General features: G+C 36.3%; 5 protein-coding genes across 5 annotated transcripts; 1 reads left to right on the top strand and 4 right to left on the bottom strand.

The window, feature by feature from the left end:
* Positions 1–1,036: 1,036 nt before the first annotated feature.
* On the top strand, positions 1,037–6,847 carry LOC132191363 (delta-1-pyrroline-5-carboxylate synthase-like). Its single transcript, XM_059606330.1, has 17 exons — positions 1,037–1,112; positions 1,278–1,439; positions 1,675–1,952; positions 2,593–2,743; positions 3,238–3,402; positions 3,549–3,626; positions 3,726–3,815; positions 4,582–4,668; positions 4,794–4,880; positions 4,954–5,050; positions 5,124–5,227; positions 5,388–5,463; positions 5,675–5,825; positions 5,947–6,015; positions 6,137–6,203; positions 6,298–6,368; positions 6,667–6,847. The coding sequence occupies exons 1-17, from the start codon at positions 1,083–1,085 to the stop codon at positions 6,740–6,742; spliced, it is 1,839 nt and encodes a 612-aa protein (XP_059462313.1). The 5' UTR covers positions 1,037–1,082; the 3' UTR covers positions 6,743–6,847.
* Positions 6,848–6,978: 131 nt separating this feature from the next.
* Positions 6,979–9,129, bottom strand: LOC132191364 (NADPH-dependent aldo-keto reductase, chloroplastic-like). Its single transcript, XM_059606331.1, has 8 exons — positions 9,051–9,129; positions 8,708–8,858; positions 8,565–8,615; positions 8,386–8,462; positions 8,191–8,278; positions 7,833–8,108; positions 7,296–7,541; positions 6,979–7,195 (listed from the first exon to the last, which is right to left on the bottom strand). Exons 2-8 carry the CDS (start codon positions 8,837–8,839, stop codon positions 7,109–7,111), a joined length of 957 nt encoding a protein of 318 aa, XP_059462314.1. The 5' UTR covers positions 8,840–8,858; positions 9,051–9,129; the 3' UTR covers positions 6,979–7,108.
* Positions 9,130–12,018: 2,889 nt separating this feature from the next.
* Positions 12,019–14,434, bottom strand: LOC132192333 (uncharacterized protein At2g39795, mitochondrial-like). Its single transcript, XM_059607634.1, has 3 exons — positions 14,129–14,434; positions 12,670–13,007; positions 12,019–12,577 (listed from the first exon to the last, which is right to left on the bottom strand). The coding sequence occupies exons 1-3, from the start codon at positions 14,405–14,407 to the stop codon at positions 12,418–12,420; spliced, it is 777 nt and encodes a 258-aa protein (XP_059463617.1). The 5' UTR covers positions 14,408–14,434; the 3' UTR covers positions 12,019–12,417.
* Positions 14,435–18,214: 3,780 nt separating this feature from the next.
* On the bottom strand, positions 18,215–20,535 carry LOC132192350 (uncharacterized protein At2g39795, mitochondrial-like). Its single transcript, XM_059607662.1, has 3 exons — positions 20,221–20,535; positions 18,829–19,178; positions 18,215–18,737 (listed from the first exon to the last, which is right to left on the bottom strand). The coding sequence occupies exons 1-3, from the start codon at positions 20,476–20,478 to the stop codon at positions 18,578–18,580; spliced, it is 768 nt and encodes a 255-aa protein (XP_059463645.1). The 5' UTR covers positions 20,479–20,535; the 3' UTR covers positions 18,215–18,577.
* A 2,543-nt stretch (positions 20,536–23,078) lies between these two features.
* On the bottom strand, positions 23,079–25,892 carry LOC132161739 (NADPH-dependent aldo-keto reductase, chloroplastic-like). The gene is made up of 7 exons (XM_059571922.1): positions 25,660–25,892; positions 25,485–25,535; positions 25,055–25,131; positions 24,824–24,911; positions 24,184–24,459; positions 23,772–24,050; positions 23,079–23,364 (listed from the first exon to the last, which is right to left on the bottom strand). Exons 1-7 carry the CDS (start codon positions 25,777–25,779, stop codon positions 23,278–23,280), a joined length of 978 nt encoding a protein of 325 aa, XP_059427905.1. The 5' UTR covers positions 25,780–25,892; the 3' UTR covers positions 23,079–23,277.
* Positions 25,893–26,379: the final 487 nt, after the last annotated feature.

Raw genomic sequence — 26,379 nt, 5'->3', positions numbered from 1 at the left:
ACAAATTTAATTCATGAAAGAGTAAAATCAAATCTGGACTATGTGTAGTTTTTTTAATAGTCTAGATTTAATTCTAAGGTTGCTTTTTGTAACATAGCTTTGTGTTTGTGGTACCGTATATGGTAAGGATCTAACACTTACACATTTTTTTATTTTCAATAAAAATTATTTATTTTCTTAATTGAATAGTAATTCAATGTATGTAACGTAAGTTTTTTATGAAAAAAAAAATGTTGTTGTGATAATTAATTTGGACCGTAACTCTAGAGTTTTATGTTGTGATAATTAATTATGGTTTAAGATTTCATTATGTTTGCTAATTGTTGTTGTTGTATTGGTCTGTATCATTGAAGGTTGGAACAGCTGTGGTTACTCGAGGTGATGGAAGATTGGCTCTTGGCAGACTAGGAGCTCTCTGTGAGCAGGTATGTTTGGCTTGGCACAAGTGCTTTTTTAGATTTTTTAGATTTTGAGAACAGATTTTTCAAACTCTTGGGTATTTTTTGAAACTAATTTTATACAATGATGATTGACAAAGGATAAAACAGAGTTGAAAGGAAAAAAGAAAAACGACAAAACATCATAGGAAGCTGTTCTAGGACCTCTGTAAAGCAAAATTATTCTAGAACAACCCCTTTGTGGTTAATGATGTTTTCCACTCCCTTTCTAATGAAATGAAATCCCTGCAGCTTAAAGAATTGAACTCCGGAGGCTATGAGGTTATTTTGGTGACTTCAGGTGCAGTTGGTCTTGGACGCCAAAGGCTTAGATACAGAAGAGTGGCCAACAGCAGGTCCTTACTTTTTTCCTAAAGTATTAGCTTTTTCTACGGTAAATCAAGTTTTGATGCATGGCGACGGAGTTATACTTGAATGAGATGTGACCAGAAATTTGAGCGCAGCATGCATGCAAGCATTGATCTTGATGCCCTTTTTATAGGGACATTTATTCAGATGATATGGATCATTAATTAATTCTGCTATTTTCTTAGATCTAAAATTGTTTGCAGCTTTGCTGATCTCCAAAATCCACAATATGAATTTGATGGAAAGGCTTGTGCAGCTGTTGGGCAGAGCAGTCTCATGGCTATTTATGATACCATGTTCAGCCAGGTATCTATTTTACATTAGAAATGTGTTTTGTTTTGTGCTTTACTTAACACATGCATTAGCAGATTACAAAATATATTGCATTGCCTGCACTTTCTTTTTCCTCCTCTCCCTATGTTTCAGCCACGCACTTCTTGTAAGTGCTAATATGGGATCTTCCATATGCAGCTTGATGTGACCTCTTCTCAACTTCTCGTGACTGATAATGTTTTTAAGAATGAAGCTTTCAGAAAGCAACTTTCTGATACAGTGAACTCATTATTGAATTTGAGGGTTATTCCTGTTTTCAACGAGAATGATGCAGTTAGCACTAGGAAAGCACCATACCAGGTATGCAACTCCTTTGCATTTGCCTCTACTTTTGCATTTGAAATTTCACCGGTATTACTAGGGAATATCTGGTTGGTAGTAAAATTCATCATCTTATTTTTTGATTGCTTCTACTGATTCATAACATAATTTGCTTCTGTTAAATTTTTGCCATTTTTTTTAGGGTTACATAACATCAATCATGTATATTCCCTGCATAACATGTCTTTTATTCTGATTATAAGTATCACTGCAGGATTCTTCTGGTATATTTTGGGACAATGACAGTTTGGCAGGTATATTGGCTTCAGAACTGAAAGCTGACCTTCTTGTTATGTTGAGTGATGTCGAGGGCCTTTATAGTGGTCCCCCGAGTGACCCAAAATCAAAGCTAATCCATACATATATAAAGAAGAAACATCAAGGGGAGATAACATTTGGAGACAAGTCCAGGTTGGGAAGAGGAGGTATGACTGCTAAAGTTGAAGCTGCTGTCTGTGCAGCTGAGGCTGGCATCCCTGTTGTTATTACAAGGTATTATTCTATCATTTGCTTATATACTTAAAAAGTGTGGGCTAAAAATGGTTTTCCTGAAAAAAAAAAATCTTCAACATTTATTGTTTTTAGAGCTGAAATGTTATCCAAAAAGCTTAAGTTCATAGGAATAGCTGAATTTAATAATTTAATTTTTATTCTAACACTCTCCCTCACGTGTGACCTCAAATTCCTCCTTAATTAGTGAGGCTCAATACGTGATATATTTAACTGAAATGAAAGATGAATGACAGAGCGAGGATTCGAACTCAGGACCTTTGCTCTAATAGCAAGTTAAATCACCACTTATTTCAAAAGCTTAAACTCATAGGAACGGTTGAAGTAAATCATTTAATTTATATTCTAACAACCGGCAATGAATTATTGGTCCGGTTGTTTATTGTAGGGATCACTAACTGCAACTATTTGTCATGGGGAAATATTTTATTTTCTTCGCTCAGTTACCTACGTACAGGACTTGGCACACTAATAATAGAAGCAGAAAGATAGCATCAATTAATTGAACTGCAGCTAATGTGCAAGAATATATATATACCATCAACTAATCAAGCTTCTGGTTTCTTCAAGATGTTATGTGCTGTTCTTGGTTAATCTAAATGGATATCAAACTTTTTTGAAGTGGTTATGCCACAGACAACATCATAAAAGTACTTCAAGGAGAGCATCTTGGTACTCTTTTTCATAAAGATGCACATTTATGGACTCAAGTTAGAGAGATTGGCGCGCGTGAGATGGCGGTTGCATCACGGGAAAGTTCTAGACGGCTTCAGGTAAGTAACATCTTGTTTACCTCAATGTCGCAAAGACTGGATAATTTCCACCCCCTTATGAACTGTCTGGATAATTCAATCTGTAGTATATCATGAAAGTAATGCCCGCCTACTTGTTGGGAAGATGTGGTTTCTTTTGGGTTGGAGAAGTGGAGGGGCAAAACTATGAAGGCTTATTTGTGTCGGCTAGTTTTTGCTTCTACAATATATAATATTTGGAAGAATCGTAATACTTTGAGACATAACAATAAAGAATATCAAGGAAATGATATTCTTTGCAGTGCTGGGGGTATAGATGGGATATTGGTTTAATCTTGTGGGGGCTTTTTTTTTGCTTGTATAAGTGTTTTCAGCTTTAGCTAAGTGCTTTAGCTTTTCTTTGTAAAGTGTTTATTTGTTGGTAATGAAAGTTACTCATTCATCAAAAAAAATATCATGAAAGTAATTATGTTGACAGCTGAAGTATATTATATTGTATGATTCCTTCACTGCAGGCCTTACAAACTCAAGAAAGGAAGAAAATATTGCTGGACATAGCTGATGCATTGGAGGCAAATGAAAGTTTGATTATGGTTGAGAATGAAGCTGATGTTGCAGCTGCACAGGAGGGAGGATATGAGAAGTCACTAATATCTCGTTTAGCGCTGAAACCTGGGAAGGCAAGCACATATTGCGCTTCAGAGTTTTATCTTGATAATGAACTTGAGTATCAATTTATAATTTTCTTTTATATAATTGTCCACTTGAGTGATGTTCCCTTTTTTTTTTTAATGTTATCTAATTGTTGAGTCCTTTTATTGTTCAGGTCTCTAGTCTTGCACAATCAGTTCGCAAAATCGCAGAGATGGAAGAACCCATTGCGCGTGTTTTAAGTAGAGTAGAGGTCAGCTTGCTAGAAATGAGAATCATGCTTTATCTTTTTACCAATATAAGAGCTGGACTCACATTAATTAGCATTTCTGATGCCTGCTTTTGCATACAGATTTCAGACGGGCTTGTCTTAGAGAAAACATCTAGTCCTATGGGTGTTCTCCTGGTTGTTTTTGAGTCTCGACCTGATGCTCTAGTACAGGTGAATATCAAAATCCCTTCATATAAAACTCTCTGGCATCTGTTTATTGCTAAGGATGTTGAAGATGACCTATATATAAAACACAATATTTTGTATCTGAATGGTTCATTTTGTTTTAAGATGTTTATGGGCCAGAACTTTCACATCACTTCCCTGAACCTTGAATGATTGGCATGGATGTTCTTGGTAAGGAAGGAATTGCCCTGGATGGGGCGTTTTAGGGTGTGGTGTGTGCCAAGCAAAATTTCTTGTGTCACCCCTTCACTTGGGTAGTTGAATGAATAAAAATGATTTCTCATTTATAAAAGAAGACAAGAGGAAGAGTATTAGAAGAAGAGAGAAGACATGATTGTGCAATAACACTCACCTAAAAAAAGCTTCAAACTAAAACCTAAAGAGCATGAATTGTTTCCAATACACCAGGAGGAGGAGGATACGGGGTTGTATCCATTCCCTACAATAGTCTTAAAGGGAGGAAATTAATAAAGGTCATTGCTGGGCTTCTATATACCATATGCAGAATTCTCATGTAAGCATGGACTTATAGCAACCCTCTAGAAAATTTTTAAAATTTTTATTCATTATCATCATCACTGTTCATTGTATTATTATTATTATTCGTTTGAGCCGGTAAGTGGGGAAGACAAATCTAACACGTGTTATATAGACAAGCTTCAAACTTATCTTATGGCTATAAAGGTTTAACTGTGTGTTTGTGGCATTTCCTTGATGAGTTGACCATTTTCTTTTCTCTAATTATTAATAGATAGCTTCATTAGCCATTAAAAGTGGGAATGGTCTACTGCTTAAAGGAGGAAAAGAAGCCAAGCTCTCAAATGTGACACTGCACAAGGTTTGATTCTAGAAGTTCAGGCAATTTATTCTTGATTATTTAGGACCTTGGTATTATCCGATTCTCTGTTTCTTTATTTTAGTTATAATTTCACTATTCATTTTCCCTATTCTTCACTTTTATAGGTCATTACTTCAGCAATTCCGGATAGTGTTGGTGAGAAACTTATTGGGCTTGTGACATCAAGAGAGGAGATTCCTGATCTTCTCAAGGTGGATAGTACATTGAATAATGTTGATGGCTCTTTAAAATATATAGGTTTTTACTTATCTTATTTTGTCACAGCTGGACGATGTGATAGATCTTGTAATCCCAAGAGGCAGCAATAAGCTTGTTTCTGAAATTAGGAGTTTGACAAAAATTCCTGTTCTTGGTCATGCTGGTAAGAGGAATAAAATGACTAATTTATTTAAAAGAAGAGAGCTTCGAGTAAAGTTGCTATTTTTACTATGCAGATGGCGTTTGTCATATTTATGTTGACAAGTTGGCTAATATGGATATGGCAAAACGCATTATTCATGATGCAAAGATAGATTATCCCGCAGCCTGTAATGCAATGGTATTTTCAAATTCTCAATTTACTTTCCATGTGATTCAATGTCTTTGTTTGTTGATCTGTTTCTAAATGTTTGTAATGGTTCCGGTTCTTATTATAGAATAATCTTCAGTGAAATTTTGATCTATCAGTCTCTTGGATTTGTGTGCTGTTCTATTCTCAGGAAACACTCCTTGTACACAAAGATGTAGTACAGAACGGTGGGCTCAATGAACTTATTATGGAACTCCAATCTGAAGGTATGGCCTTGTCTCTTTGAAAACTGCGTTTAATTAGACACAATATCTCTTTGATAGCTTCTCATGGTGGTTGAACAATTTCCATAGAATGGTTTCGTTAATTAAATTTATTGAATCAATGGATATTTTCGTTTGCATAAGGAAGTTGGATGTAAAAGTTCCAAAAGATATTGCAGGGGGACCTCTACTAATGTAAGTTCATCTGTTGCAGATGTTAGTCTAATTGGTGGACCAAGAGCTAGCACTTTCTTAAATATTTCTGAGGCAAGTTCGTTGCATCATGAGTACAGCTCAATGGCTTGCACAATTGAAATAGTAGATGATGTGTATGCTGCCATTGAACACATACATCAACACGGAAGGCATGCTACAATCACTTGGATTTTTTTCATTTTCTTTTGTTTCTGTTTGTTCATATTTTTTAGGTGAAAGTTTTACTGAGTGATTCTCTAATTATCTTCTCTACCCTTCCATATGTTGTAGTGCTCATACTGAGTGCATCGTCACAGAAGATACTGAAGCTGCTGAAACTTTCCTAAACCAAGTTGACAGGTAGTCTTGCTTCTTGCCAGCATATCAGCTTATGGTATAAAGAGAAATTTTCTGGTGGATGATATGATAACCATACAATAATTTTGACTTTAATTGTTGCACTCACTGTCTGTGTTAACAGCGCTGCAGTATTCCATAATGCAAGTACACGATTCTGTGATGGAGCACGCTTTGGACTTGGCGCAGAGGTATGGGATATTCCAACTGTCATGTTGTCAGTACCAATGTTCTTGATATTGTTCCCTTTTAATCTGTTTTTGGTTCTGTTTCATTGCTGAGCAGGTTGGTGTAAGTACGAGCAGGATTCATGCTCGAGGTCCCGTGGGGCTAGAAGGACTGTTAACGACACGATGGTATGCGAATTCTGCCTGAATTTTCTTACTACTTCAATTGACTGACATGAGTTACTATTTTCATGATATGATCGGACATCAAAGAGTAATTCTAGAAGTCGCTTTTGTATTGTTCTTGTGTCGCTCCAAAAATGTAGTGGCTTTTAAAATCACAGTTTGATGAAAATTCAATAATGATCTATCAAAAACTCAATAATAATTTGTTTAAAGCCACGTCATTTCGGGAGAGACACAAGAGACACTCATTTGTCACACCCATGTCACACCAATGATTAATCCTTTTTTACTATAAATCCAGGCTTTTGAGAGGACATGGGCAGGTGGTTGACGGCGATAAAGGGGTTAATTACACACACAAGATTCTCCCTCTATAATTCTGTTTTGCAGTAACAGATCAATCAGAGACTAATTTGTTGCTGTTTACCTTCTCATGCCTAGTATTAGCCTCCTGAGATCCTACGTATTATACTATGATGCAAGATTTTGTTTTCCCCATGTCTAGATTCTATTCACGTTGATTACTTTTGGCACAAACCTCTTATAACTCTCCCTTTTTAGTTGAATGATTCTTCATAGTGGTTGAAATTTTGCTTAAAGCCATTTGAATAAATGGGATTTAAATTGAAGTTCTGATACATGATAAATAAACCGGCCTTGTAGCCTTGTTTTGCCTGGACTTGCAGCAACAAGACTGCCACATTTTGATTGCCCAAGTGAAAATGAGAGATGGTTTTATCATCTCATATTTCACCATCCCACAGTTCTTGGAGGCTTTTGTAAGGACTGAGGGTCTCGTGGATTGCCATATCCCCTCGGAGGAGCCTTTGCTGCATCACAAACCAGTAAGATATGCCTTAATATATTGTATATATGATTGTAAGCACGAATGCCCGCGAACACATGCACTGCTTTTTGAAGCAAATATACCTGGAAGATTGCTGATAATTTTGAGAAGAGCTCTGGAGGAATGAGCCAGTCGAATAACATCAAATTGTCCTTGATCCTAGATTCATTTACACTCTTTGGTAGGACACTGTGACCGCTCTGGATGCCCCAGCGCAGGGCCACTTGTGCTGGTGACTTGTTAAGCTTTTCACCAATTTCAATCAGTTTTGGTTCCTTCAAGACTTCCCCTTTTATCCATGACCCTGGAGATCCCAGTGGAGAATAGGCCTGAAAAAGAGCAATTGGTTTAACATGAGTCTCAGCCTGCACATTTTGTTGAAACAATTTTCAAAACTAGCATATATATATATTTATATATATAGTTTGTGGTTTGAAAATGTCTTAAATGGAAGGTTTTTTAAGAGCCTCGACAAAAGAGAGCGGCCTATTTCCTTTTTTTCCCATGTGGGACTTCTTCCAAGGCTCTTCACATTCACAAACCACAAATTTTGAAAACTATTTGAATACATTTTGCTAAAATACCAAAGTGGGTGGTGAATATGGTTATGGAAAGTATACTGAGAGATGAACGCCGGTTGATTTGCACAAATTGTGAAGTGCAGGCTGCTGCCAGACAGGGTGGCATTCCACCTGATTAACTGCAGGTGGAACTTTTGCATATTTGAGCAAGTCCTGCAGCTTCTTCGTTGAGAAGTTGCTGACTCCAATGGCACGTGCCAGGCCGGAAGCGTAAAGACCCTCCATTGCATTCCATGTCTCTGGAAGACACAGGGGAGCCATGATTTCAGGAGAGATCCCACGTGAGCCTGGCTTTGTCCTAATTGGCCAATGCATCTGTTGCAAAACATCATACATTCCAAAATCATTTCAGATGCTCTTATTTTTGCACTTCTAGCTTTCAATTTAGGAAACATACAAGATACAGATCAATGTATTCAAGTTGTAGATCTTCCAAACTCTTGCTCAAAGCCTTCGAGACGTCTTCTGGAGAATGATTACTACACCTGCATGTGTTAAAGTAATTTAGACTCAGCAGAGCCGAGGCAATAGTCTTTTGACAGACCAATCAAAATTCACCCCAGCTGAACTAATCATGAGATGAAATGGATACCAAAGCTTAGATGTGATAAATATCTCACTACGCTGCACTATCCCGGAGGAAAATAGTTCCTTCAGTGCCACGCCTACCTGCATCACACCATTGATGCGTTAAAACCCCATGGCAATCAAAGAAAGCTGATGAAATTGATAGCCAAAACGATCTATTCAAAATTAGAAAGGAAAGAGTACCTCTTTCTCATTGTCGTAGACACTAGCACAGTCGATATGCCTGTAACCAGCCTACACAAAATTGGAGCATATTCTCTGAGCAAATAAATTTAGAAAAAATAAAAAATAAAAAAAATATGAAATTGTGTAATTGCAATGACAACCTTGACTGCGGCAACGACAGCTTCACCGACAACACCTGAAGGAGCTTTCCATGTTCCGAGACCAACAGATGGAATCTTGGCTCCGTTATTGAGTTCAAAATACAAAGGCCCATGTCTAGCTTTTAGGTCCATATTCTTCTACAGAAATAGCCTAGTAAACCATGATAAACAGCAATGCTAACTTCAAAAAGAAACAAGAAAAAAAAACAAAAACAAACAAACAAATTTCTCACAACAATACGGGTAACCTGTACTTGCAAATGCAGTTAATTCAAGAATAAGAGGCGCATGATGAATTGAATAAAGAAATAATGGCTAAAGAAAAGAATGATATCGACCATACCTCTTGCAAACAGAGGATTGAGAGAGACAGACAGATTTTAGATGGTGAATAAGTAGGATGTTTTTGTGGCCAACTCACGCCCCACGTTATTCTTGGAAATGCTTGAGTAACGTTTAATCTAGAGGTTTCACGGCAAAAGAATAGGATCCATCTACGAGGAAACGTTTTCTTTTATTGGAAACTTACCAAAATGCGTTGAATTTGTCATAATTAATGTTTACTTTTCGTGAAAAAAGTAGTTGATAAGTTCGAAAATGGAAAAAAAATCTTCCTCAGCTTTTAAAAAGTTCACGTGATTAAATACATATAAATTTAATAAACTGTCTTGAAAATCCCTTTACGGTGGATAGACCACCTTAACATCAGCTCCATCTTCACGCAGGATGTCTTGGCATTACTAGATTCCCAAGCACGCTTTTATTTTGTAAAAGACAGTTTATCAACTGGTGAGAAGTTGCTGAAATGGGAATTCAAGAGAGATGTGTGTGTTCCACATAAGCACCATTGTGTAGACCGAGTTGGGGCGCGGCAGTATATGCAGAGGAATGACATCAAACATAGTAATTCAATTAGATTAGAAGAAAAAGTCTTGCAGAGTATTTTATGGAAGAGAAATGCAATATGCACTCCAAATTCCACACTTTCAAGTGTACACTTCATGACATAATTGTGAAAATCACCATTGGATCTAAATTCCAATAATAATTCATCCAAATTCAATAATAATTCACTGTCACATTAAAGAGCGTGCACTAACATTTTTCTTGTATGGAAAGTTACAACTCAGGTTATGACAAAAAGGGAGTTTAAGAAGACAAAGGAAAATTTGGAGTTATGCTGCAGTTGAGGGATTCTTGACTTAGTGGAAGACTGAGGTAACTAATCAAAGAGCAGCGTCTTTGATTTTGCAAACAGAAGCGTTTTTGGCTTCTACCCAAAAAATAAAACAAGTCCGCAGGCTAAAAGAAAGATAAAACTCCGCAAAATATTTGAGAGAAACTTCTTTGATTTGATAATAATTCAATTGATTGAGTTTTACATAATAAGCTAGCCTATTTATAAAAGATAAATACTTGTGGAAAAAGTAAACTTAATCCTAGTAATAATAGTAAACCTAATCCTAGTAACAATAGTAAACCTAATCTTATAAGGAAAGGAAAATAATTAAAGCAAACCTAACCCTATTAAAGAAAGGAAGTAAAGTCCTAATAAAATAAAAAAAAAATTAACAATCAGCGGGAATTGTGATAATCTTTCCTTTTGTACTTTCATTGTCTGAAAGCGGGTAAAATTCTGATCAAGCGGCACTCCTCCAATATTATTTTTGATATTTTCTTTATTTTCATTTTACTGAAAATAATATCGTCCTACATTAAACACCTCCACTTGAAAAAAACTCGTCCTCGAGTTTTCTTTGGGACATGGCACGTGCAGCTCGTCCGAAGAAAGGTATTTTGAAAAATCTACATAGATAGCACCAAGACACGATTTTTCCTTTTTGTTTACTTCCAGAAAAACTCCTTCAACAATTTATTCATGAATATCATCTTCAACTTCACCGTTTTCTTCAAAAGAATCGTCAATTTTCGTGGTGATCATGATGAATTGTACCTGTGGTGGAGGAGGCAATAGATGTTCTTCCATTGATGTAGTCATTGGTACCAATGATTGTGGATGCAAATATTTTTTCTCTGATAGCAACTCCACTTTTTTAACCAAATTAACAGCTTCCACATCTCTTTCACCATAATTAATATTCTCTTCACAGGCGGAGTGCCTATTTGAAGATTTATGAATATGGTTACGAACAGGTTGAATGTGAATTACATCATCATCAAAGAACCTATCAACATATGAAAACTAAACAGGTTTCACTCGAATCCCATAGTCATCTTTGGCATCATTATCCCTGTGATTCCAATGGGAACCCATATGCACGCGTTCCAACGTCTCCCGCATCTTGCGCATCTCCTGTTGCCTAGCGTGCATAGTCTGCTTAAACTCTTGGAATTCAGTTCTCCAAAGAGCCTCTGATCGCTTGATGTACTGTTGGTAGTCGGATCTCGAAACAACATCTCTCTCACGACTCGAGTTATGACAAAAAAGGGGGTTTAAGAAGACAAAGGAAAACTTGGAGTTATGCTGCATTTGGGGGATTCTAGATTCTTTCAAAATAGGCAAAGGCTCTTTCTTTTCTTTTCTTTTTTTTTTTTTTTTTTGTATTAAAAATAGGCAGAGTTGAGTTGGAGTTTTTGTTGCATGTGTTCTTAGATGATTTGTGCAGGAGGTTTTTAGTGGGAATTAACACCATTGAAAAAAATATTTTTCCAGCTTTGGCTTTCTTTTGCTTGTATTCTGTTTGCTAGTTTGGCTATTTGTTGGGTACTGTTTGAGCATTTATAATTGGCTCTTTATATTTAGTTTTTGTCTAAAAATCTAACAAAACTCATAAAAACACCCATTTAACAGCTCCTTCTTTACTTTATATTTAACTCTTGTCATAGTCTCATAGATACTCCCTACATTCCAAGAGTCAAAAAGCTAGCGTTACATAATTTTTTAAGCTTATTTTTACCCTCTCCTCTCTTGACTGGTTTAAAACTAATAAAATAATAATAATGAACTAAAATATGGAGTTTAGTACTTTAGTTCAATATTGATTGGTATAGAGGGTTTAATGTTTTGCTCATTTTAAAGGTAGCTCTCTAAATTTAATAAAGTGAATTTTTCTTTTCAAATTTAATTTTTATTTGAAGAGTCCATTATGAATGCTCTTATGTAGCTAGTGTTCGAGTGGGAGCTGGAGAGATTTGTAAAGTGTTTTTTCATTAGTAAAAAGCTTATCGTTCATCCAAAAAAACAAATTAAAAAGAAAACCCCTTTAAAGGCAAGAAAAGCCCACGTACCGTAAGCATACACAAATAAAGAGTGGGCAGCGGGAATAGCAAATTTCGCACCAAAAAGTGAATGGCCTGCCAATATAAAGAGTACATACCATTAATTTTCACGATACATTTGGATTTATCTAAAACAATTGCTGTCTTTCAAATCCCAAAACAGGAAGAATGCTGCAACAGCCGATCTTTTAGTCACTAGAACAGCTGCTTCATGCAGCCATGAACATTTCACTACGAAATAAACTTTAGGTCACTGTGTTTTGGCCTGTTATTGTCCCACAGGGACTCAAAATTATCAAGAGAGCCATGTTTTGGAGGGTTCAATTCACTCGACCTAGCATCGTTTCTCATAATTTATAGGTATAATCCTCCTCCCTTAACATGATACAAGTACAGCAGATGAAATCTCAAAGAAGCAAAAGCCTTCAGCCCTCCCAAGACCATAAGATTGAAAGGAATTGTAAATGAAGTCACTTCTCAACGAAACTCTTGATCTTCTTCAACCACAAAAGATACTCCTTACTGTCCTTTTTGCGCATGTACTCACCCAAGAAACTGGCCGTTCTGGAATTGATTCCTCGATGTTCAAGATATTTGTGGAAAGCCTTCTGCAAGTTTTCATCCAAATCACTGGCGCCAAAACAAAGTTCAGATAACGAATAAAAATGATTAACAAGAAGTTGACGAGAGATCAAAAATGTGATAGGTTAGGACAAACTTACTTAAATTCAGGACCTTCATATGCAAGCTGATCTTCAGAAACTTCTGGCTGCTTAATTGCCAAGCTATCAATGCAAATCTCACATTTCGAAGCTGTGACACCGAACTGCAAAGACATTCCACTTTCTTTGGTGATAGTCACCAACAAAGGAGTCGTCTCAATATCACCTTTTTCATCATCCTCATCACCATCCTCTTCCTCTTCCTCATCCTCAGTTCCAATTTGAGGGATGTCAGCTTCAACCTTGATGATTTCGTCTTCGAAACTTCTAGTAAGTAATACAGTTCTTTCTCCAGGTCTGTCTTCAATTTGAAAAGGGAATCCTACGGGCTGTCCATCCTGAAAATAAAAAGGCATGGACATCAACAGATCACCAATACAAGAACATATATTCAACCTGAACAACCCCAACCCCACAGGGGCGGAAAAACCAAACTTTTTTCTCTGCTTCTTGCGTGCAACTTTTAAAGCTAGATAATAGGCATAAGAATATAAGAGAATGAGACTACAAAATTTGAAAACTTGATTTGATTGACTTAAATGAAAGAACAAAAAGGAAAAATTTATCCTTCATGTGATTTTGGAGTGGCATGTCAAACATGATTAACAAAAAGGTGCCCGATACATGCATTACTAATAGATAATTGGCACTAAAGTCAACAAGTAAATCAAGCAAAAACTGCAGCCGTGCTATATCCCAAAACCAATTCAAAATGGTAAACTTAAAGAGCAAAAGGAATGACATAAACAGAATTAGCAGAACTACAGAGTACAAAACTCTCAAGTATGCTGGGTAGGCCAAATAGCAGAAAAGCATGCAATAGGATAGGTAGAATTTGACAAATCCAAAAAATAAACAGGGTTTCATTTTGGGCCTAGTTCATACACCAAGAAGAAAAAAACACAATTCCAAAGTAATTCTTGATTCAAGATAGAACCGAAAACTCACAGAATTAAACATTTCCTGTTGGCTTAGAATAAAAATACTAATTTACAGTCAAAATTCCTCCAGCATGGGTCCTAATGGCCTCCGTTTGATCGGTCGCAATTTGAAAATAAAGTAATAGAAATCCAGTTTTTTTCATTACCATACATTGGCAACTATATAGCATACAAAAAAGTAACCTGCATACCCAACTGAAATGCGAAAATGAGCAAATTTTTGCTCAGGCCCTAAAATATCTAGTGCCTGTTTTGTTCCTAAAACAAGTTACTGCGTTCGCAAATGGAAGTTTGGAGCTTTAAATAGGCAAAAAAAAAAGATCTTTGAAGCTTTTAAAATAAACAATCTTCAGAGAAATATTAACCACAGCCAAACACGCCCTTCAACTTTTATGAAATACCAGCAATAAACAATAAGTGACTAGTATATTTACCCAATGCTCAGATGATTAAAGAGAGAAAGGAATGACATAAACAGAATTAGCGAAAAGCAGAGAAGAAACGCAAAGAAAACTCACGGCTGACCAAATGAAACCCAAGGTTGATTCTGTCATTTTATTAGGAGTATCCTCGGCGCATTTGATCTCGGACTCAAGGACCCGAATAAGGCTCTTATCGGTGCTCGCCGAGCAGAAGCGCAGAGTCGGGATGAAGCTTCTCCGGCTCAGCGCGCGGGCCTTCTCGGCGGTGGGAACGCCAGTGACCACGCAGCGGAAGGCTCTCGGAGACCCGACCGCTCGGGTCGCGAGAGGAAGTACAGACGAGGAGACCCTGCGGAGCATGGAATACGACGCCATTTGGTTGCGCTTCGGGCTTCTCGTCAGGGTTTTGGAAGAGGGTTTTGGTGCTGTAGCGTAATACAATTGTTACTTATATTCGTTTTAGTGCTATTGGGCCTTTATGCGGGCCTCGTGGAGTCACAATTAATTATCTTTCTTATTATAAGCGACTCAGGAAAACCTCCCCTTTAATCTGACTAAGAAGTAAGGCCCATTGTAAAAAAAAAAAAAAAAAAAAGGCCCAGAAACGGCTCCAATTAGACATTCCGCATTCGTCAATCAAATAGGTAAAAATTGATTACAATGTCAAAGATATAATTTGAAATCACAACTTAAAATATTATCTATGAGATACACATTAACTTTTCGAACTATTATAAGACAATAAATATGAAAAGTCACAATCTCAAAAAATTTCAAACCGACGCTATTTTACCTGATCATCAAGCAATACTAGCTCAGCTGGAAATGAAATTTTCTCGGAAAATGCTAATGTTCTGTTTGGCTGCAGAGAAAATGAAAGAAAAGAAACTGCAAACACATCACATTGTTAACAATCAATTATTTTCTTCTTAATTAAAAGCTCCAGGTTTAGTTTATTCTAATTTTAGTAGGAATTGAAATCTAATCATAAAAGGTAATAAGCAATCAAATGTTCGCAAAAGTGTCGGTAAAATTAATCTCTTTGGGTCTATTTGGCTTCTGAGCAAATGATGGAAAGCAAAGAATTGAAATTTTGAAATATCGGCTCCGGTAAGGTGAAGTTCCATATTTCAGAAAGCACATAAATGATAAAACATACAATTCAAAAATCCACCTTCTCTCACTTTTCCTTCGTTTCCTCACCAACCAAACAGATTTCATTCTAAAGAATCGGGTTGGGGAGAATCGGGTTGGGGGCATTTGGGAGAAGGAATCACCATAAGTGATCACGTGCAGGTCACGTGATCCCAATTCCGTCAAATAAGACGGCATTGACTAACAGAGAGGTAGAATTGAAAAAATTTTAAACTTTTAGGAGTGCATTGCAAACATTGAAACATTGGGAATCAAATTGAAAATCAGCTCAAACTTTGGGGGAGTAAAGTGTACTTTTCCCAACAATCAAATTGAGCAAAATGCTCAGTACAATGCCAAAGATATAATTTAAAATCTTCACTACTAAAACATTATCTATGACATACACAATAGCCTCTCGAGCTATTATAAGACAATATATATATAAAAAGTCACAATCTCAAACAATTTTCAAATCTACAGCAAATTCCGACGAATCAAGTCTTTATCCGTTACTAGGTATTTGATCCTCTGACTTTTAAAAAAAAAAAACAAAAAAAAAATCTCCGCTACTAGTGCTTTATCAATCGCAATTCTCTTTGCTGCCTTTACCATAGTAACAATTCTTTTTTATGCATGGATAACTCCTTTGTCATTGGTCTATGGTTTGCTCTCAGAAAATGAACCACAAAAAAATAAAAGACCGACCAAAAACCAATTCCATTATTCTTAAAAATTCATGAAAACAAAACTTAAGAAAACGAATAAAACTCCACCCTATAGATCGCTACTAAAAGCAGATCTAGTGCGAATATATTCTTATTTAAAAACAATGAAAATAGAATAACAAAACCCAATACACCCTCACACGTTCCACACGCCGCCGACCAGTCACGTGCCGCTAGAAAGCACCCCGAGAACCATTGACACATGCGCCCTAGTCGATCTATGGTGGAGGCGGGAAAAATGAGGGGCAAGGGAGAAGGAGAAAAGGGGCAGGGAGAAGGGAGTCGTAACTCTCTCCCCCAACTCTGCTATTATCTCTCTATGTGGTTCTCTTTATAGGGTTTGACGATAGTTTTTAAAAAGTGATATGTGTTTTTGAAGCAAGTATATGAGAAACACATACTATAAATAATAGAAATTTTCTCCAAACCAGTTAAAAGAAATATCCTCCACCCATTTAAAATAGTGTCAACTGGAGTAATTCTAGAAGGCCTATTTGTGTCCTACTTGTGTTTTACTAAGAATGATGTGGCTATTAAAATCACTCTTTGATCAAAATTCAATAATGATCAATCACATGTCCAATAGTGATTTTAATAGCCACATCATTCTTAGTAGGACACAAGTAGGCCATATAGAATTACTCGTGTCAACTGCCAAGTGTCTATAAAAATTTAAAAGGCATATTAAATTTGGAAAATGATAAATGAAATTGAGAATATTCGTTAAGTGCATTTAGGAGTACAAACTTGTCCAACAAATTTACCCCCCAAAAGAAAAAGGACAATATTACCCTCCTAAATGCACTAAATAGATACTCTCTATTTCATTTGAAATAGAGATGATCCATTTCCATTAAATTTAGTTTAAGTTAGTAAACTGCTATTAATGAAGTTAATAATTTAATGTGCAATTTTTATGGTACTATATTATACAAATTTTCTTCTTCAAATCAAAGCTTTTAAAAAAGAAAGATTCCATTTGTTAATATGTTTTGGGTAATATTTTTAATTTGTTTTTATTTAAAAAAAAATGTTTTGATGTGTCAAAATTAAAAGGGAAAATGGTAGTCGATAATCCCAACTAAATGGTCAATGAGTCCAACCAAAGCCCAATGAAAGAAAGTGCTACTATTCGGGCACATGGCTCAAAATAAGGAGCACCTCAATGTCCTCTCCGGTCCAAATGAACCGGAGGGGAATTGGTTCTCTTTAGCATTTTTTGGACAATTTTGCCCATACTTTAACAAGAACTAACTCCCTTTCAGTCCATTTGAACCGGAGAAGATCTAAATGCCCCAATTTTCTTACTACAATTGACTGACATGAGTTATCAAAGAGTAATTCACGCCGCTCCATCGTCACGTAGGATGTCTTGGCATTACTAGATTCCCAAGCATGCTTTTATTTTGTAAAATAAAGTTCATCAATACGTGAGAAGTTGCTGAAATAGGGATTCAAGGGAGATGTGTGTGTTCCACATAAGCACCATTGTATAGACTGAGTTGGGGTGCTGCAGTAATGACATCAAACATAGTAATTCAATTAGATCAGAAGAAAAAGTCTTGCAGAGTATTTTATAATTTTTATGGAAGAGAAATGCAATATGCACTCCAAATTCCACACTTTTAAGTGTACACTCCATGACATAATTGTGAAAATCACTATTGGATCTAAATTTCAATAATAATTCATCCAAAATTCAATAATAACTCAGTGCCACATTACAAAAGTGTGCATTAACATTTTTCTTCTATGGAAAGTTACAACTCGGGTTATGACAAAAAGGGGGTTTAAGAAGACAAAGGAAAATTTGGAGTTATGTGCAGTTGGGGGATTCTAGATCAGATTCTTTCAAAATAGGCTAAAGTTTTTTTTTTTTTGGTATTAAAAATAGGCAAAGTTGAGTTGGTGTTTTTTTTTTTTTTTTGGTGGCATGTGTTATTATATGTTTTGTGCAGGAGGTTTTTAGTGGGAATTAGCACCACTGAAAAAAATATTTTTCCAGCTTTGGCTTTCTTTTGTACTCTGTTTGTTGGTTTGGGGTATTTGTTAGGTACTAATAGAACATTTACAATTGACTCTTTATAATTAGCTTTTATCTAAAAATCTAACAAAATTCATGTAAACATCATTTAACAACCTCTCTTCTCTACTTTATATTTAACTCTTGTCATACATACTCTCTACATTCCAAGAGCTAAAAAACTAAAGTTATATAATTTTTTAAGCTTATTTTTTATCCACATACGGTAAGTAATCAAATAAAGAGTAATTTCGAACCAAAAAGTGAATTGCCTGCCAATATGAAGAGTACATACCATTAATTTTCACAATACATCTGGATTTATCTAAAATAATTACTTTCTTTCAAATCCCGAAAAAGGAAGAATGCTGCAACAGCCGATCTTTTAGTCACTAGAACAGCTGCTTCATGCAGCCATGAACATTCTACTACGAAATAAACTTTAGGTCACTGTTTTTGGCCTGTTAATGTCTAACAGGGACTCAAAATTATCAAGAGAGCCATGTTTTGGAGGGTTCAATTCACTTGACCTATTTCTCATGATTTATAGGTATAATCCTCCTCCCTTAACGTGATACAAGTACAGCAGATGAAATCTCGAATAAACAAAGGTCTACAACCCTCCCAAGACCATAAGATTGCAAGGAATTGTAAATGAAGTCACTTCTCAACGAAACTCTTGATGTTGTTCAACCACAAAAGATACTCCTTACTGTCCTTGTTGCGCATGTACTCACCCAAGAACTTGGCCGTACCGAGATTGATTCCTCGATATTCAAGATATTTGTGGAAAGCCTTCTTCAAGTTTTTATCCAAATCACTGGCACCAAAAAAAGTTCAGATAACGAATAAAAATGATTACCAAGAAGTTAACGAGAGATCAAAAATGTGATAGGTTAGTTCAAACTTACTTAAATTCAGGACCTTCATATGCAAGCTGATCTTCAGAATCGTCTGGCTGCTTAATTGTCAAGCTATCAATGCAAATCTCACATTTCGAAGCTGTGACACCGAACTGCAAAGACATTCCACTTTCTTTGGTGATAGTCACAAACAAAGGAGTCGTCTCAATATCACCTTTTTCATCATCCTCATCACCATCCTCTTCCTCTTCCTCTTCCTCTTCCTCATCCTCAGTTCCAATTTGAGGGATGTCAGCTTCAACCTTGATGATTTCGTCTTCGAAGCTTCTAGTAAGTAATACAGTTCTTTCTCCAGGTCTGTCTTCAATTTGAAAAGGGAATCCTACGGGCTGTCCATCCTGAAAATAAAAAGGCATGGACATCAACAGATCATCAATACAAGAACATATATTCAACCTGAACAACCCCAACCCCAACCCCACAGGGGCGGAAAAACCAAACTTTTTTCTCTGCTTCTTGCGTGCAACTTTTAAAGCTAGAAAATAGGCTTAAGAATATAAGAGAATGAGACTAAAAAATTTGAAAACTTGATTGACTTAAATCAAAGAACAAAAAGGACAAATTTATCCTTCATATGATTTGGGAGGGGCACGTCAAGCATGATTAACAAAGAGGTGCCCGATACATGCATTACTAATAGATAATTGGCACTAAAGTCAACAAGTAAATCAAGCAAAAACTGAAGCCGTGCTATATCCCAAAACCAATTCAAAATGGTAAACTTAAAGAGCAAAAGGAATGACATAAACAGAATTAGCAGAACCACAGAGTACAAAACTCTCAAGTATGCTGCTGGGTAGGCCAAATGGCAGAAAAGCATGCAATAGGATAGGTAGAATTTGACAAATCCAAAAAATAAACAGAGTTTCATTTTGGGCCTAGTTCATACACCAAGAAGAAAAAAACACAATTCCAAAGTAATTATTGATTCAAGATAGAACCGAAAACTCACAGAATTAAACATTTCCTGTCGGCTTAGAATAAAAATACTAATTTACAGTCAAAATTCCTCCAGCATGGGTCCTAATGGGCTCTGTTTGATCGGTCGCTATTTGAAAAAAAAGTAATAGAAGTCCAGTTTTTTTCATTACCATACATTGGTAACTATATAGCATACAAAAAGGTAACCTGAATACAGAACTGAACTGCGAAAATGAGCAAATTTTTGCTCAGGCCCTAAAATCTCTAGTGCCTGTTTTGTTCACAAGTTACTGCTTTCGCAAATGGAAGTTTGGAGCTTTGAATAGGAAAAATAAAAAATAAAAGATCTTTGAAGCTTTTAAAATAAACAATCTTCAGAGAAATATTAACCACAGCCAAACACGCCCTTCAACTTTTATGAAATACCAGCAATAAACCATAAGTGACTAGTATATTTACCGAATATTCTGTCGTTTTCTTAGGAGTAGTCTCGGCGCATTGGATCTCGGACTCGAGTACCCGAATAAGGCTCTTATCGATGCTCGCCGAGAAGAAGCGCAGTGTCGGGACGAAGCTTCTCCGGCTCAGCGCGTGGGCCCTCTCGGCGGTGGGAGCACCAGAGACCACGCCGCGGAAGGCTCTCGGAGACCCGACGGCTCGGGTCGCGAGAGGAAGTACAGACGAAGAGACCCTGCGGAGCATGGAATACGACAACATTTGGTTGCGCTTTGGCTTCTCGTCAGGGTTTTGGAAGAGGGTTTTGCCGTTTTGGTGCTATTAGCGTAATGCAATTGTTACTTATATTTGTTTGACAATGCCCTTCTAGGGTTTTAGTTCTATTGGGCCTTTATGCGGGCCTTGTGGAGTCACAATTAATTATCTTTCTTATTCTAAGCGACTCAGGAAAACCCCACTTTTAATCTGACTAAGAAATAAGGCCCATTGTTCAAATTAAAAAAAGGCCCAGAAACAGCTCCAATAGGGCATTCCGCATTCGTCAATCAAATAGCCGAAAAAGGAATAGAATATAAACTTCATACAAATTGTGTAGTAGGACTTTTTAATTAATTATCTCTTCATTGATATAACAATTAAATTAGGCAAAATACTCGGTACAATGCCAAAGATATAATTTAAAATCTTCACAAGTCAAACATTATCTATAACATACACAATAGCCTTTCGAGTGATTATAAGACAATATATATGAAAAGTCACAATCCAAACAATTTCAAAGCTACAGGAAGTTCTCTATCCACTGCCAATTCCTTGATTCTTTGACTTTTTTTTTTCTTTACTAATGCTTTATCAATCGCAATCCTCTTCGCTGGCTTTACAATAGTGACAATTCTTCTTTATGCTTTGATAATTCCTTCGTCATCGGTCTATGGTTTGCTCTCAAAAAATGAACCACAAGAAAAATAAAAGATTAACCAAAAACCAATTCCTTTATTCTTAAGGATTCGTGAGAACAAAACCTAAGAAAACAAATAAAACTTCACCCCATAAATCACTACTAAAAGCATATCTAATGTGAGTATATTTTTATTTAAAAACAATGAAAATACAATAACAACACCCAACACACCCTCACGCGTTCTACATGCCACCACCGACCAGCCATGTGCCGCTAAAAAGCACCCTGAGGACCATTAACATACATACCCTGTTCGATTTATGATGAAGGCGGGAAAAAGGAGGTGCAAGGGAAAGGAGAACGGGGGCGGGAAGGAGGGAGACGTAACTCCCTCCCCCCACTCTGCTATGATCTCTCCATGCGGCTATCTTTTTAAGGTTTGACGGCAGTTTTTAAAAGTTTTTAAAAAAGTGATATGCATTTTTTAAGAATTTGAAAAGCACATGCTTATTAATCGCAATTTTCTTTGCTGCCTTTACCATAGTGATAATTATTCTATATGTTTGAATAACTCCTTCGCCATCGGCCTATAGTTTGTTCTCAGAAAATGAACTATAAGAAAATAAAAGACTGAACAAAAACTCTGTCTATTAGATTTAAAATGGAGGGTTTAGAGCTAAAAAGTTATGTAATTTTTATATAGTTAAAAGCAATAAATAATTGGTTGAACAGTGTTCATAATTTATTTTATGTTTTGACTATACATAATTGTTTCCTTTAATGTGTAATGTTATAATATAATTACGTTAACATCATAATGGAACTATTATATTTTCATTAATCACTTGATTTTTTTTTTTTTTTTTTTTGTCCTTGGATAATAGAAATTGTATCAGGACAAGTATCCATTGAGGTCGTTACGAAGACTTGCTTTGATGTTCTTCAATGTGACCTTAAGAGTTAAGAGTTGCCTCGATCTGAATAAATTGAGATGAATAAAACAATGCTTTGGTAGTATCAATAACTCATAAGCAGATTGTTCACATATAATGCAGAATAATATATCAAATTGGCACCAAAAGGCTCGAATCCCTCTTTCTTTCTTTTCTTTTTTTTTTTCCGGAAAAGAAAAAAAATGCATTCAAAAGGTGCTTTAACAAACGTTCTTAGCAAAAAGAAAAAGTTTGCTTGTCCAATGACAAATGGACATGCAAACAAAGTTCGTATTTAGTTTAGGTTATATTGTAACCTCTCAACTACAAGTCATGAAATCAATAAACAAGAATTGTTCAAATCTTACACTATGATAAAATTCAAATCACTAAATTAAAATAATAATTTTAAAGTTTATATAAAACACGATTCTCCAAATTCGGTGGCGCAAATCAACCTTAAGAGCATGACCCAACCGGAATTTATAGTGCTCTGGAGGTAGATCAGAACCGTCATATGTTGGATAAAAACAAGAAAAGATAAGAGTGGACTAGTCGTCCAAACTCACAATGGACTTCACACTCTCTGTGGATCTAACTTGACTAACAATGTCACCCTAGACTGGGCATATATATATATATATATATATATGAAAACTAAAAACTTACGTCCTTTTGTATTTGTTTATAAATTTGACGTGAATAAGTTATTCACAAAATTCAATCAAAATTCTTCATTTTATGTACGATGATAATCAGTGTTGTTTTTATTAGTTTTTTTTTTTTAAAACAAAAAAAAAAAAAGAAAAAATTCAGAAAAAATCAAAACCACGTTGTACCTTAAACGGTTAGCAGTTAAAGAGCGGTTTTTATCTGCCTTAATATAAAGCATGGTTCATAGGCTCGTTGAGAAATTAAGCATAATTAAAGACTACAAATATACTACAACTTTTTCTTGTGCAAAATATATTACTATTTGGAGGCCCTATTTTTATCGGGAACTCAGGCACCCGCTTAAAGAACCGCCGTGAACACAACCATGATCACATTTCAAAAACTTAAAATTCACTGAACTGTCAAGCAGAAACGAAGCCAATCTAGCGGCGTCTATGGTCACTGAAAGATGCAACTAAAAACTTACATGGCCATGGCCCCTCCACAAAACAGAAAATGATAGAACATAACTTTGCCGCCCTATCTCCAATAAACCAGTACTTGCTTCACTGGTCAGATTTCACCATCCCAGAATTCCTCAATAGTCCTGTATGCGCCAAAAGTTTCATGGACAAATGAGGTCCCTTTCACCAGTCTTCCCTGCACAATTAAAGGAGAAGAGTTTTATGACAATTATGAGTCCCCAATAATCACTATGAACATTTCATTATAATATGGTCATTTTGACCTTATCACAATCCTCCAATGAAACCCGTTGAAAGCATGGTAAAGGGAATTAGCAAACGATAAGCTATAGCAACAAAATTTCAAGGGCTATTTCATCTATAACATATTAGTAGGAAGTGTTTACTGTGTTTGAGCTGGCAATATATATATTACCCATGGAAAAAATGGTCCATTTGTTAAAGCAAGAAGACATTTTTGTCCAAAACTTGTCCAAAATATTTGTTTTGGACAAAAATGCCATCTTGTTTTAACTAAATGGATTTGAAATGGAGAGGATCCGGATCCGAAAAAAATAGTGTATTAATTCGAGAAGTATAAACCATAATGATGGCATTTAACCGAGTACTTGCCTGCTCAATTTCAGAGAACTTGGCAAACAAGTCTTCAGGTATTGACCAGTCGAAGACATCAAAGTTCTCCTTGATCCTTGGCTCATTTGTACTCTTTGGAAGCACACTATGACCCATTTGCAGGCCCCAACGAATGGCAACTTGTGCAGGAGTCTTGCCTAGTTTCTCCGCAACCTTAACTAGGATTGGATTCTTGAGGACATCACTCTTCAGCCAAGTGGTGCCAGGAGAACCTAAAGGTGAATATCCCTGTATAAAAAGTATCAAAGTTTTAACAGAACTTCTGCAAAACACAAGATTACAAGGGAAACAAAGATTTGCCTAATCAAAGATAGATGAACTATCTTCAAACCTAAAAGCAATTCAAAATTTGCATACTCACAGATAGGTGAACTCCCTTGGATTTACAAAATTCACGTAGCTTGGTCTGCCGCCAGGAAGGATGGCATTCAACCTGGCAAACAGAGGGAGGAATACGAGCTACCTCGAGTAAATCAGCCAATTTCTTTGAAGAGAAATTGCTTACTCCAAGAGCTCGAGCCTTGCCAGAATCATAGAGTGCTTCCATTGCCTTCCATGTGCTAGGTATATCTGGTTGAACAAGGTTTTCAGGCTTAAAGCCTATTGAACCCTTCTTCATCGCAACTGGCCAATGCATCTTAAAAAACCAACCAGCCTTATTTAGTTACAGTTGAATAATGTCCTCAATAAAATATTCTCAAGTTGAAAAATAATGATGTACAAAACTATTATCCCAAAACTGTAATTTTCCAGGAAAATTAGAAGCACGGAAACTAGAGTCGGGGGATTTCATGATTTGGGCATAATTTGTTTTGTATACCATATGCGAAGGCATCCACAAAACCCTCTTCTATTTCACCTTCAATTAGGTAGGTCTAGGCAATTTTTCCATCAATTACACCCCAAAGAATACAGGGTGCATTAATGCAAAAACTCTTATATCAAGTTTCAACAGACGTTACAGACCCAAAATTGAACAAAGCTTTGACCATAATACATACAAGGTACAAGTCAATATAATCAAGCTGCAAGTCTCGCAAAGTTCTATCCAATGCCTGCGGAACATCTTCGGGTGCATGATCAGTACACCTGTTGGATCACCTCAATTTTAGAATGCACAAAATCAAACTAGATAAGATCAAAGACTCGCTCATTAAGGCACCAAACACGCAGCAGTATCAGTTTAGCATTAACGGAATACTAGAAATTGAAGAAAAAAAAAAAAAAAACACCAGAGTTTGGAGGTAATCCACAAATCCTCACGCTTCACCACCCCATCTTCAAACAACTTCTTCAGGACCAAACCAATCTACAACAAATGAGGAGTAGGCAATGGGTTACCAATTATTTCATGTGCATCAGAAAACAATTAATTTCACATCAATTCTTTTCTAATCAACAAGCTTAGATCAACCACAGAGAGAAACTAGTCATAGTTATGTGGTACTGCGAACTGGAGAACCATGGATATGATTAATATATTTTTTCTATTGTTAAAATATAATATAAATGATTAGGTTTACTAATTTTAATTGCACTTCTGAAATAAATAATAATTTAATATGAATCAGAACAGACGTCTAGTTAGAAGACGTTCGAACGCGTGAATGGGAATTATAGAACATAATTGAAATGATTAAGTTGTGATAATTTAACATTTACCTCCTTCTCATTGCCGTAGATCTGAGCACAATCGATATGGCGGTACCCAACCTGCAGCACAAGTAAACATGTTTGGATGAGAGAGAAATCAAATGATTCATCATCATGACCATGATCGTCATCGTCATCGCCATCATCAAACGGTGAGAAATAAGAAGGTGAACAAGAAGAAGACCTTGATGGCGGTGGCGACGGCTTCGCCGACGAGGCCAGGGTCGGACTGCCACGTGCCGAGCCCTACCGAGGGGATCTTAGCTCCGGTGTTCAGTTCAAAGAATCGAATTCCGTCCGCCATTTTAACGCTTTCCTCGAAACGCGAGTGCTACGCTGCTGATATGGACACGCAACTAACGCAAGGACGAACAGAGAGAGACAGAGAGTGGGGCAATGAGAGTGTGAAGGAAGACGAATAGGCATCTCCGTCTTTTATAAACGGCCTGCGCGGGCGAGAGGCCCCAGTCATCTTCTTTTTCTATACCGCCACGTGTAGGTAAGATTCGGCGTTGAGATTGAATCGTCGCTGTTTGTCTGAAGGAGCGGTCAGATTTATGTTATAACGTAAATATTTTTCCGAATTTTAATTATTAAAACAAGTAATTTAAGTTATTTAACAATTAATTGTCAGTATTTATTATATTTAGCTATATTTTAAAAATAACAATGATTGATAAGGCAAATTTTAATAATAATTAAGATTTAAGAAAACAACGAACCATAGGAGAACTTGTTCCTGCTGATTTGCTTAATTAACTTAATTCGATAACCTGGGTGGGGTCCATGAAAATGTTTATGCCTTTTTTGTATAAAAAATGCAAATTAAAGTGAGAGTTTTTGTCTGTTTTTGGGTGGAATTGGCTGAATGGATCTTGTGGAGTGTAAGGTGGGATGACGTGTC

This window comes from Corylus avellana, chromosome ca9 (genome assembly GCF_901000735.1).
Source record: "Corylus avellana chromosome ca9, CavTom2PMs-1.0".
Taxonomy (NCBI): domain Eukaryota; kingdom Viridiplantae; phylum Streptophyta; class Magnoliopsida; order Fagales; family Betulaceae; genus Corylus; species Corylus avellana.
The sequence above is the reverse complement of the archived record's forward strand: the minus strand, read 5'-3'. Positions and strand labels throughout refer to the sequence as shown.